The sequence below is a fragment of the Garra rufa genome, chromosome 20 (assembly GCF_049309525.1).
Source record: "Garra rufa chromosome 20, GarRuf1.0, whole genome shotgun sequence".
NCBI lineage: Eukaryota > Metazoa > Chordata > Actinopteri > Cypriniformes > Cyprinidae > Garra > Garra rufa.
In genome coordinates, this window is record NC_133380.1 from 24,454,139 (window position 1) to 24,469,303 (window position 15,165).

At 33.1% G+C, this 15,165-nt stretch overlaps 1 protein-coding gene across 1 annotated transcript in view; it reads left to right on the forward strand.

Moving 5' to 3' along the window:
• The window catches only part of tbl1xr1a (TBL1X/Y related 1a), an 89,200-nt gene extending 75,004 nt beyond the window's left edge, over positions 1–14,196 (forward strand). The window contains exons 6-17 of the mRNA XM_073825404.1: positions 552–771; positions 861–993; positions 2,979–3,120; positions 3,203–3,266; positions 3,356–3,453; positions 4,945–5,005; positions 5,098–5,219; positions 5,306–5,380; positions 5,510–5,637; positions 9,717–9,882; positions 9,969–10,070; positions 12,533–14,196. Of these exons, the coding sequence (XP_073681505.1) occupies positions 552–771; positions 861–993; positions 2,979–3,120; positions 3,203–3,266; positions 3,356–3,453; positions 4,945–5,005; positions 5,098–5,219; positions 5,306–5,380; positions 5,510–5,637; positions 9,717–9,882; positions 9,969–10,070; positions 12,533–12,559 (1,338 nt within the window). The 3' untranslated portion in view covers positions 12,560–14,196. The remainder of the gene's footprint in view (positions 1–551; positions 772–860; positions 994–2,978; positions 3,121–3,202; positions 3,267–3,355; positions 3,454–4,944; positions 5,006–5,097; positions 5,220–5,305; positions 5,381–5,509; positions 5,638–9,716; positions 9,883–9,968; positions 10,071–12,532) is intronic.
• The last annotated feature ends 969 nt before the right edge of the window (positions 14,197–15,165 follow it).

Below are 15,165 nucleotides of genomic sequence, written 5' to 3' on the forward strand. Positions count from 1 at the left end.
ATATGAATAAATAAAAGTTATAACCTGTCTCTCTATATTTATATATGTAATGTACAATTAATATAATTATTTTTACATTTCCCGTTGTCTTATTCTTTTGTTAGTTTATATATGTTAGTTATAGTTAGTTATATTTGTTAGTTTTATATATTTATGCCACACATAAAAGCACTAAGTAAAGACACTACTATAGTTTTTATAAATATATTTTGTAACATTTATTATAGTAATATTTTTTTATTTGTTTTATTTTATATTTAGATAATTAAGTTATTTAAAAATTTTATTAATAAACTAACTATTTTAGATTTTATTAACTGTAATTATGTATCATGTTTAAATAATTTTCTTTGTGATATTAATGACAAAAGTCTTAGTGATTTAAAAAAAAGGCTTTATATTCATAATGCAAAATTATAGTTTCATATATTTCGTTGATTGGAAGTGAAATGTTTCCATGAGATTGGCCCAGATAATGATATTTATTATGATGCACAAAATCCTGTTAATGTCAAATGATGCATGACTGACACTTTGACTCCTGTCTTCAGGACGGCACGCTGTTCGATGGGCGGCCAATCGAATCTCTGTCACTGATTGACGCGGTGATGCCCGATGTCGTACAGACCAGGCAACAGGCGTACCGAGACAAACTCGCCCAGCAACAGGCCGCCGCAGCGCCCTCAGCAACCAGCGCCAATATGCAGGGTAACGCCAAAAACGGAGAAAACACCGCAAATGGAGAGGAGAACGGTGCTCACGCCTTACCTAGTGAGTCACCGAATGATCATTTAACATTTATGATGTCTTCTGGTTCTGTGTTAATTGGTGTAAGTCCTTACAACCCTCTTTCTCTACAGATAACCATGCAGACATGATGGACGTAGATGTGGACGTGGAGATCCCTCAGAATAAAGCCATGGTGCTGAGAGGTCACGAGTCAGAGGTCTTCATCTGCGCCTGGAACCCCGTCAGTGACCTGCTCGCCTCCGGGTCAGTCATACAGTCTGCTTCTCTTCTGAATCTTTCCATTACAATATCCATTCAGTCATTCATCCATGCTGAGTTCACAGCAGGGGTGCACCGCTTTGATACCTAGATCGGTAACTACGCTAATACTGACATTTTAAATCAATTGGCATCTGTCAGACATTACAGATTCAGATTCAATACTCTGGTGTAGTCATGGGCGTCACTGTCAAGCCACAGAAAGGGCACAGAAGTATCCAAAAGTTTACTTCGGCACTCTAGTAACACACATTGCAATTTGTAGTTGCTGTTTTGAATTTTTATTATAAATATCAGTTCGTTCCAAAGTGTGAAATAGGGCTGCTTTGAAATTAGTAGTTAATTTTAACTTTAAAAATTGTAATGTGCCAACTGTACTTTACCTGATGTATATATTCTAATTAATTGATATTAAGTTAAATCGAGATCACAGTTTATTCGAATCGCAAAAAAAAATCAAGTTTTGAATTTTGTGTCAATACCCAGTCCTAGTGTGGAATAGGACTGTCACTAACAATTATTTTGGTAATCGAGTAATCGGTCAATTATTCTGACGATTAATCGAGTACTCCGATTATTATAATACATTTTTATGTAATAAAAATAGACCTAAGCAGACAATAGGCTTTACAATTACTTAAAATACATATATAATAACAATGAGGTGATTAAAAATGGGTTCAAATAAGGTATCAAAAGCAAAAAATCATGGAATGGGTTGTCACTAATGATTCCTTTGGTAATCAAGTAATTGTTCGATTATTCTGATGATTAATCGGGTACTCAAATAAATATAATACATTTTGTATGTAATAAAAATGGACCTAAGTAAACAATAACCTTTAAAATACTTGAAACACATATATAATAGCAATGAGGCAATAATAATTGATTCACATAAAGTATCAAAAGCAAGTAATCATAGAATAGGGTTGTTTCTAATTATTATTTTGATAATTGAGTAATTAGTCGATTATTCGGACGATTAATTGAGTGATCGGATAATTATAATACATTTTTATGTAATAAAAATAAACCTAAGTAAACAATAGCCTTTAAAATACTTGGAATACATATATAATAGCAATGCGGCAATAATAATTGGTTCAAATAAAGTATCAAAAGCAAGTAATCATGGAATAGGGTTGTCACTAACGATTATTTTCGTAATCAAGTAATCTATCGATTATTCTGTCGATTAATCGGATAATCAGATAATTATAATCCATTTTTGTAATAAAAATAGATCTAAGCAAACAATAGCCTTTGAAATTACTTAAAATATACATATAATAGCAATGAGGCAATAATAATTAGTTCAAATAAAGTATCAAAAGCAAGTAATCATGGAATAGAGTTGTCACTAATGATTATTTTGGTAACTGAGTAATTGTTGGATTATTCTGATGATTAATCGAGTACTCAGATAATTATAATACATTTTTATGTAATAAAAATAGACCTAAGCAAACAATAGCATTTAAAATACTTGAAATGCATATATAATAGCAATGAGGCAATAATACTTGTTTCAAATAAAGTATCAAAAGAAAGTAATTATAGGATATGGCTGTCACTAATGATTATTTTGGTAATTGAGTAATTGGTCGATTATTCGGACAATTGTTTTTACACTTTACTGTGCGATCTAATCCTTGTTTAATATTGACTAAACATCATTTGATTAAAATGTCCACTTAAGCTTTAATATTTGGCCATTTCTTTACGACAAAAATGCTACATCCATAGTAATTTCTTGGATATGTGGACATCACACTCTAATAATGCGTTACATGGATTCACGTCTGTTATTTTGCAGATTACTTGACACAGGCAAAATGCAATCGAAGATAATTGAGTACTCGAATTGAATCATGACATGCCTAGTGTGGAATATATTATAAACAGATAAAGAATAGAAAATGACAATCAGTGAATGCAGTGTTATTTAATACTCTGTCTCTCCACAGGTCTGGAGACTCAACGGCGCGCATCTGGAATCTGAGTGAGAACAGCAGTAGTAGCTCTACACAGCTCGTCCTGAGGCACTGCATACGGGAAGGCGGCCAAGACGTGCCCAGCAACAAAGACGTCACATCGTTAGACTGGAACGTGAGTTCAGCTCCAACACGCTCCCTTATTTGTGAAACTGTGTAGTTTAAGAGACTAACATTTCCTCTTTGTGTGTGTTCAGAGTGAAGGTACACTATTAGCTACAGGCTCCTATGACGGCTTCGCAAGAATATGGACTAAAGATGGTGAGCAAACAGGTTTTTTTTTTGCCTGCTGTGCCAACAGGCTTTCCTCTGTCATTCCATTCAGTAGACTAATAACTGTTCATTCACAGGTAATCTGGCCAGTACCCTGGGTCAACATAAAGGTCCAATATTCGCATTAAAATGGAACAAAAAAGGAAACTTTATCCTCAGCGCTGGTGTTGATAAGGTAAGAAAAGCTACAGTCTGTAAAGTGTATTAAGAAAGCACTTAGAACAGGGCAGTGTTATTTTAGTATCATTGATATACTACTATATTTGTATTAAATGTATTAAATTTATTAAATGTAGAATTAGATTTTATTTTTGTTTACTTATCACTTTCATTTGAATGTTTTAGCAGTTTTGTTGTCAACTTTTTTTTCTCTATAGTACTTATATACTTTATCTCTATAGTACTTATTTTTATTCATTTTAGTTTGTTTAGTTTAGTCATTTTCGCATATAGGTTATACTAAAAGAAAATAAAAGTTTGTCCTGGCAACTAGTTGAAATAAAATGATTTTATTTATTTATTTATATATTTTGTCTTTTTATTATTATTTTTTATTTATTTTATTTTATTACAGTTAACATTTATTTTATTTCAATTTTAGTTTCATTTTATTTAAATTAATTTGTTTATTTATTTATGTTTACCAAGTAAAACATTTTTTAAATGTTTCTATTATCAAACGTTAAATCATAGAAATGTAAAAGTAACATCTTAAATTCAACTAAATGAAAATTTTATTACAGTTAACATTTATTTTTTATTTTAATATCTATTTATTTTTATTATTTTTAAGTAACTTTTTTAAGGTTTTAGTTAACAATAAAAAAGCCTGAAACAAGGTTTTCCAATTTATTTTTCCAGTTTAATTTTTTTTTTTTTTTGAAGTAACACATTTTTTAAATGGTTTTAGTAAACTGTGTTAAACTTGAAACAAGGTTTTTCAAACTGGGGTAGGAACCAGCTGAAATAAAATTATTCAATTTAATTTAATTTTATTTTATTTTCAGCTAACACATTTTTTAAAAATGGTTTACCTGAAACAAGGTTTTCCAAACTGAGGTAGGAACTAGCTGAAATAAAATGATTTTTAATTCATTTTATTTTATTTTATTTTATTTTATTATAGTTATTTTATTTTTTAATTTTTACAAGTAACAGTTTTTTTAAAATGGATTTAGTAAACAGTGTTAAACTTGAAACAAGGTTTTTTCAAACTGGGGTATGAACCGGCTGCAAAAAAAAAAAATGATTTTAATGATTTTATTTTATTTTATTTTATTTTCAAGTAACACATTTTTAATGGCTTCAGTTAACAATAATAAGCCTGGAACGAGGTTTTCCTAACTGTGGTAGGAAATGCAGTGAGTTAATGAAAAGTTAAATCATAGAAATGTAAAAGTAAAATAAATGATTTTTTTTTTTTAAATATCTGATAAATTATTTTATTTGCTTACCTGTCAACAAGTCAAGTGACAATTACAGACATCAGAAAACTGTAAACATGTGAAAGTATTGAAATATTAACTTCTAAAACATTAAATCACTTGTGGTATTTATACACTTAACTAAAATATTTTAGGTCAGGGGTACAACTGGGGCAAAGTTTAGTAAATTGCTGATCTACAATATGATCCACGTCCATATAATATTTCTTCCTTTTCTTCAGACAACAATCATTTGGGATGCTCACACAGGGGAAGCCAAACAGCAGTTCCCGTTTCATTCAGGTTCACACAAATTCCAATAAATCGAGAATAACATTGACTATTTTGAGGAGAAAAAGCTCTTACACCATTGCATTTTCTCCTTCTCACTTCAGCGCCCGCTCTGGACGTGGACTGGCAGAGTAACAACACGTTTGCCTCCTGTAGCACAGACATGTGCATCCACGTGTGCAAACTGGGTCAGGACCGACCCATTAAGACATTCCAAGGACACACAGTAAGACGCGTCTGCTCGTCTCGCCGTTTCCTACAGCTCCAGTCTGCCAAAGAGATCAATATAAAACTCTTTTTCTCTGTCTCCAGAATGAAGTTAATGCAATCAAATGGGATCCGACTGGTAACCTGCTGGCGTCGTGTTCTGATGATATGACTCTTAAGGTAAGACCCCTTACAACGCTGCCTACACTATTGATCAATTCAGAGTCCGTGGTGCACATTTCAGCAGGTGTTTGGATAATGCAAGTGCTGTCTTGGTGGTCTGAATAATTGCTTCTTCTAATGTCTTAGATCTGGAGTATGAAACAGGACACTTGTGTTCATGATTTGCAAGCTCACAGCAAAGAAATCTACACTATCAAATGGAGCCCCACAGGTCCAGGAACCAACAACCCCAATGCCAATTTAATGCTGGCCAGGTAGAGTCACCATGCTTTAATACACTCTCACCAGCTGCTACTTTTTCATGTATTTCACATATCGTACACATTCAAACCAAATCCAGTGCTTTTGATGTTCACAGTGTAGGGGGGCTTGAAAGGGGCTGGCATCGAACTACAAAATAACCCAAAACAAACTGTACTCTGTAGGTAGTCATTTTGGCTACACTATATGTAATTTAAGTTTGAAAGGCTTACTCTTGAAGTTTTACATTAATGAAAGTTGTGGGAAAGCTATTAATGTAGGTTCACTATTGTGACTAGTTATTAAGTGGTATATATCTGACAATCTGATCAATTAAAATAATTCATTTTGTAGGTTATTTACAGCACACTTTTGTCAATGAACATTTTAAATTTATATAAATGTATATTAGGGCTGTAACGATACGCGATATGAAACCGAAATCACGACACTCAGATCCACGATCCTGTGTCGCGGTGTAATAAGGGAGAATCGCGACACACCCCGTGACTACCTTTCCAATCATGTGACGCCTGCCTGCAAAAGTTGAGCTAGTTGAAGAAGAACGTGAGGAAACATGGCAACCCACTCAGAGATTGCGGACCCTCCCTCCTCATTTAAGTCAGCAGTATGGCAACATTTCGGAGCTGTATGATCCATAAAATACGGAGAAAGGCTATTAATAAAGAAAAAAAAAAAATCCAGAAAATGCAGTAAAAATACAATTATGTGTGAAATGTCATAGTAAACTGTGTCTGACATGAAAACTACGCTAGTCATTGTCCCATAAAATGACAAATAGCAAATAACACATATAGTATTTTCATTACGTTTCATTTATTTTGTTTTTGTAAAGTAAAATAAGACCTTGTTGTTTGCAATACGTTTACCCCAGGACCGCGTCGCGAACACCAGCTCGACCACAAAACACTTTCACTATGAGAGAAAGCGGCAGCCGCTCAGAGATTCCACCGCTTGACGCGTCCCATGTGAAATGGCTTTTAAACGGTCTTCAGACAGAGCGCGAACACAGGCACAGGACCGTGTGAGGAGCGTCAGCGTAGGGGTGGGCGGTACACCGGTGTCATAGTCATCACCGGTGTGAGATTGCGCCACGACATGGATTTTCTAATACCGTCAATACCGGTATATTTAAAACAATAAATTTTCTTCAAACGTTCAGTTGTGGTCTGAATACCTGTCCTTATACTATATATCTTGTTGTAAATAAAAAAGTAAAACATATTCGTATCAGCTTTGCAGGTGGTAGGTAAAAGGGGAGTGGCCATTAAACGACTGGTGAAACATCGTGAAGAAAGCTCGGGCCTGTAGCCTATACCAGGGGCGGAGTGGCATTCGGGACGACCGGGACTTTTCCCGGTCGGCCGGCCAAAGGATTTACACAGCGGATCACAAATTGAGCGGCGCGAGGCGAACGCGACCGGCCTGTTTACTTTTACTTTCGATTTTGTAAAGGGAGCAGCACATCTTATAATAGATATTTGTCAGTGAGTACAAGATTGCAACAAATCATCCAGTCTATTTTTGTCATCTCTCTTTACTTTCGACCCGTGATCATTCAAATCTAAAGGTCATTGTACACTGAGTCCGATTTTCGCATGCGCTTTTTTTGTTTGTTTTCTCATATTCGCCGTCCTTATCAAAATGCTTATTATGGATGCGAAAATGCATAAAATCAAACACGATCCGAATTTTTTTATGATGGACGAAAGTTTCAGAGGCAGTGTGTAAACTCGATTAACACAACCTGTATTTTTTTTAACGTGCAAAAATGTCGGACGAAAATTTCGTACTCATGTGTGCAAAGACAAACTCCAGCAGCTCGTGTTGGATGCAGGGTTGCCAAGTCCGCGTTTTGCCCCACAGAATTGGTCTACTTATAAACTAATTGCCATGGGTTGATTTCCCCCAGTTATTTAAAGGTTTTAAATATTGCAGAAATTAAATTTCAATAAAAAAATATTTTTTGTTTTGTTGTACACTGTTAAGTAAGATCTTTAGGTTTTTTGCAAAATAAATATGTTGAGAATGCATAATACTCTCCCATGTCTCTTTTTGATAAGGATACCTACCATTTACTTATTATAATATAAAAATATTAACTTTATTTACATACTAAAGGGACAGGACAGGCTACTCCTCCCAAAATGTACCAAAAAAAGAAATACCGTGATATTATACCGTCACCGTTCAAAAGATGAAAAATACCGTGATATTAATTTTAGGTCATATCGCCCACCCCTACGTCAGCGTGTACCGGATTGAGTCCAAAGAGCAAATACCCGTGCCTGTCACCCGCACTGCACCTGACAGATAAAAATTATTCCACCGTTACGTCAGTTATAGGACTCTGTTTCTCACACACATAGAATATTGCATCGCTAGCAGGTTTAAAGAATTTGACATCTTGACAATTTTATCACTATCATGTTACATTTAAAAAAAAATCAGTGACAGACAGACCTTATCAGTTGTTGATTTTAATACAGAAGGTTTTTATTAAACCTTAAAATGTGACCTTGTATGTACTGATTGAAATTGAAATTGAATTTTTTTTTTTTTATATAAATCTGTTGTTTGATTTTCAGTTTCATGTTTTAATTTTTGTTCAAAATATCGTGATACGTATCGTATCGTTAACCCAATATCGGGATACGTACCGTATCGTGACCTAGGCATATCGTTACACCCCTAATATATATATAGCTACAAGTGACCCCAGTGCTTATACATTTAAAAAGTTTCTTCAACTTTAAGATGACAGCAAAGGTAAATCAAAATGTAACAAAATTTTTACACTGTTAAATATTATTTAAATGCAAATCTCAAAATGAATATGAAGTTTTTTTTATGTGGTTAAAATGTGTTGATTCCTAAATTCACTTGTAACATTTAAATTGTTTATTTAGTTTTATTTTTATACTTGTCTTGGTATAGTATAGACATTTTTATATTACCATTAATTGATCAACTGTGAAAATTTGTTAATAAATAAATAAAAATAAAATAAATAAAATAATATATAAATATATCAATATATATATATAATAAATATATCAAATATTTTACAATTACCTTTTTGGTTAAAAAAATAAATAAAGGCAGTTGTGACTTCCCACTATTTTTAAAGAAATAAATAAAGGTAATTGCGACCTCTCACAATAAAAAAAAAAAAAAATGTAATAAAAATTAATTGTGACCTCAGTTTATTTATTTTTTTTTTTATAAAAAAATAAAGGTAATTGTGACCTCCCACAATGTTTTAATAAATAGTTAATTGTGACCTCCCACAAACAAACAATAAATAAATAATAAAATACATAGAGTAAATTGTGACCACTCACAATATTTTAATTAAAAAAAAAATAAATAATAATAAATGGTTAATTGTCACCTCCCACAAACATACAATAAATAAATAATAAAATAAGTTAATTGGGCCTCTCACAACTTTTTTATTTAAAAATAAATAAATAAATAAAATAAAGGAAATTGTGACCTCTCACAGTTTCTTTAATAAAAAAAAATTGTGACCCCCTGATAATTTTAACGTTTGATCACAATTATTGATGGTCACAATTAAATTTTGTTAATATTCTTATGTCGTGGCAGATACAAGCTACCATAGCTATCAGCCAAATTTTTTTTAAATAATAAAAAAACTTGGATTAATTATTTAGCTTTATATTTGTACTTGTCTTACTACAGACATAGAATTTTTTTTATATTACCTTTGATTATCTTTGAAAAAGTTATGTAATAAAAATACAGGTAATTTGTGACCTCTTGTTTGTTTGTTTTTTTCCTCACAATTGTGAGATTGTCTTGCAGTTATAAGTAATTGAGAGTTTACATCTTTGTGAGACTGAATGCAAATGCATTTTTTTATCCCGTGGCAGATACAAGCCACCATAGTTTTCAGCCATTAAATGTTTTAAATTATAATAATACAAAAAAATAATAATAATAATCTGACCAATACCAATAAACTATTACTAACTAATAGTTGCATCCCTAATATGTGTTGTTGTGTTTAATAAAAGCATAACCTATTTTTCTCCGACACCTCTAGTGCTTCCTTTGACTCCACTGTTCGGCTTTGGGATGTAGATCGAGGCATCTGCATCCACACACTAACCAAACACCAGGAGCCCGTGTACAGCGTGGCCTTCAGCCCTGATGGACGCCATTTAGCCAGCGGCTCTTTTGACAAATGTGTCCACATCTGGAACACACAGGTAACACACTGTCTCCGATTCATCCGACCTAGAAAATGCCAAAACCTAGCTTGATCTGAACTCCTACATTGCTTTTATTTCCACAGACTGGTGCTTTAGTCCATAGCTACAGGGGGACAGGGGGCATTTTTGAAGTTTGCTGGAATGCAGCAGGAGACAAAGTAGGAGCAAGTGCGTCGGACGGCTCTGTAAGTACAATTTGAATACTCTGCACAGGGCTTGACATTAACACCCGCCAAATATGAGTGGATTTCAGCAGTGGTGGGTAACACGGTTGCTCCCACTAGCCACTTTGTCAGGTTGAATTTTATAACAGAGTTATATTTTTTGAAGGGGCAAGTGAAAGAGAATTAATCCAATTAAATGACAACTAATCCGATTAAAACCTCTAATTAGGGAAGGACCAACATTTCGACGAGAATGATTCTGGTTTGATTACATTTGGTGCAAACGGCAATTGATAATGAATGAACAGTTTTATAACTTAAAGCCTAGTTAAGCAACATGACCAAGAGAGTGCAGTTTTTTTTTTCCTGAAAACCACCTAAATTTGACATTGATTTTACACAAGAGTTCAAACGAGTAGTTAATATACATTTTATTACAATCTTGTCAGTGATGACTGTTTTTGCTCGATTTGGTTGACGAAAATAGAAAATCGTTTAAAACAAAGGTCACAGCAGAACAGTCGCACATCTCTTGAACAACATATAGCAGTGTTTCGTTACGGAACGATTCAGCGTTTCTAAATTAATCATTTGAGTCAATGATTCAGTGGTCCATTCATAAAGACAGGCACTTGCTTCATTTTTTTTAATGAATTAGCCATCTGAACGAATTGTTTGAAGGCATGACTCAATGACTCTTTCATTAAACATGTTCTTCTAAATATGGAAAGATCGGTTCATGTTCATGTCTTTCTTTCTTCAGTCGTGATGAGACTGAAGAAAGAGTCTTCAGGATTTCTCTCCATATAGTGGACTTCTATGGTGCCGTGAGTTTGAACCAAAATGCATTTTAAATGCAGCTTCAAAAGACTAAAAACGATCCCAGCTGAGGAAGAAGTGTCTTATCTAGCGAAACAATAGATTTTCTAAAAAAAAAAAAAATAATTTATATACTCAAATGCTGGTCTTGTCTACCTCTGCGTCAATACTGTGTATTCTGGTTCAAGACAGTTAGGGTAAACTGTGATGATTTTGTAGTTGGAGAAAAAAATAAGATGGGAGTTTTTCAACCGACTCAGGGTTCGTACATAAAAATTTCAAGCACTATTATTATTATTATTATTATTATTATTATTATTGTTTTTATTTTTTATTTTTTCAAAGACTTATCGAACAATGTCTTCTATTTCAAATTCTAAAAGAAAAGAGAAATAGAGAAATAGAATATATAAATTTAAAAAATGGCAAAAATAAAGTGAAGCACATGCAAAGTATTACTACTAAACTATTACTATAGTAAAACCATGGTTAATTTTCTTACGTATCATATATATTTGTGTATACTTTGTTTTTTATTTTTTGTTTTTGTAATTGTACTGCCTTTAGTTCATGGTTTGATGTTTTCTACTGTTTAAGAAAAAAAAATCTGAAAAAAGATTTGCAAAATCCTTCAGAAATCCTGATATGAAACAAATGATCCACGAACCACACTCAGAAGTTCTGATCTAAAGCAAATGATTCGCTAACTCGAATCGCAGATGATTGATTTGAATCATTCAATTAGCAAAATGATTCACAAACCCTTTACGATCTAAATCAAATGATTTGCAATACGTGAAGTTCCAATCTTAATCAATTAATTTGTGATATGCGAATCTGATTGGAGAGCTTCGAAACACTGAATCATTTTGCGATTTTATTTTTTAAACTGATTCGAATCGCTTGAAATGATTGAAGTCACGAATTTGAATCAATTGGAGCGGTTTCAGTGTAAACGATTGAATTGATTTGGTTCATCTGTTCCTCTTTTCGCATCTTCAGCCATGTGTACACGACACTGTCAGTACTACTACTTGCTTAGCTTGCCTGTTTTCTGACAATAACTATAATAAACAATAAGGGTATGTTTTTTGAATAGCGTGAATATTGCAAACAATATTGCTATTTTTAAGGGTTTTTCAGGTCTTAAATTTTAAAAAGTCAAATTCAAGTACTTTAAGCACTTTGTATTGAACCGGAATACACACAGTTCACGCAGAGCTAGACGAGATGAGCATTTAAGGTTAAAACGTATATAAACTGTAATTTTCTTTTAGAAAATAACCGATTGTTTCACTAGGTAAGACACTTCTCCCACGGCTGGGATCGTTTAGAGCTCTTTGAAGCTGCATTTAAACTGCATTTTGGAAGTTCAAACTCTCAGGCACCATTGAAGTCCACTATATGGAGAGAAATCTTAAAATGTTTTCATTAAAAAAAAAAATCTTCACGAATAAAGAAAGACAGGTGGTGAGTTTCTGTATATTTTTGTTCTGGAAGTGAACTTCTCCTCTCAATAAATCTTGGTACGCAGCAATTTTCAATTTTGGAAAACCACTAGCCAGTGGCTTGTGAGCAAAAAAAAAGTTACTGTCAAGCCCTGACTCTGCATCTGATATATGGCAATGCCCTCAACTTTAAATATCTCTGTTCTGTCATTGCAGGTTTGTGTATTAGATCTGCGGAAATAGCGCTGCTTGCTGGAAGCCATGGACCGACTATGAATGTGTACATAGCCAAAATGACTGTCCCTGACCCTCAAACTGCTACAGTCCCTAGTGAACCATGGCCAGCCACTACAGACAAACACACACAAGCACCCTGACGCCACAGGCCGAGCGGATATGTGATTCCAACCAGAGACATTCACATGACTTTTGTGAGGTGGAAAAAAAAGAAAAACAATATAACAGAGGAAGAAGAAGAAAGACGACAAGAGGACTTGGTATATGTACCAAATTTGGAAGATATTTTACTATTTGTTCTTCAAAACCAATCTCATCGAAATAAACGAACGAAAGGATTTTAATCTTTGTTGGTAGTTTCCGTTTCAGTGTGCAGACATATCGATTTCTTTTCCTCCCCGCCTCTCTTCCTTTCTTTCTTTCGCACATTTGATTTGACGTCACAGCTGCATGATTCCAGGACTCATGTTTTCCTCCGTTTGACACAAGTACAGATATTTAGTCTTTTTGGTACTGGATGTTTTGTGATTTCAACAGTGTGGGGACATGAGAAAAAAAATCAGTCTTTTTCTTGTTCTTCGGTTTTAGTTTTTATGCTATGGTGTAACTGTAATCTCCCCTTTCCCCCTTCGAAAACCCCATTTTCCCCCCAAATGAGAGGTACATTTTTGACCACAATGAAAAAGTCTGTTCATACTACTGTATTTAGTTTAAAAGGAAAATGTTTTCCTTTTAAATGAACACCAATAAGGACCGTTTGACATACATGTAGATCAAAAACAGACAGACTTTGCTTTAGGTTTGCAATATTTTGAAATAAACCGATCAGTTGTAACTTTGTTTTAATAATTGGATTATTTACTCAATTTCATTTAGTCTTTCAACAGTTCAAAAAAACGAACCTAAAGCAAGTCTGTTTCATTTTTGGGATCCCCTGCACTACCATGTAATGAGATGCTGATGTTCATTTACAGTAATGGCCTGCATGAGGACAGTCTCTACTAATGTGCTTTGGTTTTTCTCAGTGTTTAGCTTTTCAATGCGAGGAAAAAAAAAAATCACTCTTGAGTCTCTGAATCTGTTTTTAGCACACCACGTTGCATTTTAAACGAGGATGTCGTATTTTGAGATTTGAAAGTGATCAAAAAGCCCCATCTGAACACTATTTATTACAGCCTACGACAACCGAAGGGTGTTTGAGTCGTCCCTTTGCTCTCTCTTCCCTGTATTTGTCCCACCGTCTGCCTGCCCACAGCGACCTTCAGTTTCCTCGGTGTCATTTCTAATCATTATTCTTACTGCATCTGTGTCTCCTGGACTTTTTGTACTCTTTTAAACTTTTGTAATTCATATTTCTTTGTAGCTATAAAAAAAGAGTAAAGAAATAAGCAAAAAAAAAAGAGAAAAAAAAAAAGGAAAAAGAAAACCCCAACAAACTACTGGAGGTCGTTTTGAGGGTGTACAGCTTTAGACCTCAGTTTTGCTCACTCTGAGTCCCGCGAGTTCTCGGATGTCCCCACACCTGATCTTTGTTTCCCCAGTCAAATGTTTTTGGTTGCAAAAGTTCCCCCCCCCTGCATTGCATTGATCTGTTGTCATTTGAATCAGATCTGGAGTCCAAAATAAAGTATATTTTGATATTATGGCTGTGCTTTTATTCTCTTGATTTGACTTTATAAGGTAATTAAATCAGACTACTGAGACTAACTTTAATAATAATGGATTTTACTGTATAAATTTTGGATTAATAAATCAAAAGTAGGTCAGCACACTTAAATCAAAACGTGATATGGACTAGTGTCTGTGAATATTATGTCACAAAATACCATTTAAATATGAATCCTACATGTTCTGCATGTAGTTTACTTTATTACACACATGCTAAAGCGGTCTCTGCCGCCTTAATATATGAGTACATGAACATGCAAACATAATCACAGTCACTTCATGAGCATTTTACCATTTCTTTTGAGAAAATCGATCGTCATATCATATGAAAACAGAAACTTAAAAGGTCTTGAAGAAACTGTGACTGAAATATATTATGGTACTACTTAATGTAATGAAGTACGTTACTGCTGCTAAAATTATTAAAACCATATTTCTGGTAAATATTCCTTAAAAATATTATTTACCAAAATTTATTTAGCAATATTTAGATATTAGTAGCATGTAAATACACAACATATTAAAAATGTATAATTATTATTATTATTATTTTTTTTTTAGAGAAACCATTAAAATGGAATCCAGAAAATTTAATTAAAATATTTGCTATAAATATAAATTTGAGGAGGAAAAATTTATAAGGCCTTAAAATATATAGATTTTTATATAGAATATATAGAATTTATCCAGAAAATGTAATAAAAAGAAAAATGTTTTTGCTTAAAATAAAATGGAATTTGAAATCACTGTTTAATTTAAAATTAATAAAAATACATAATTTGGTATAAATAAAATGGAATTTAAAATCACTGTTAATTCACTGTCTGTGTTAATGATTGCAATTAATTAGACATTATTTTTGATTAATAATTACTAGAATTTATATAGCAAATACAATAATATATATTTTTTAATAAAATAAAATACAGATAGTTTTGATTATT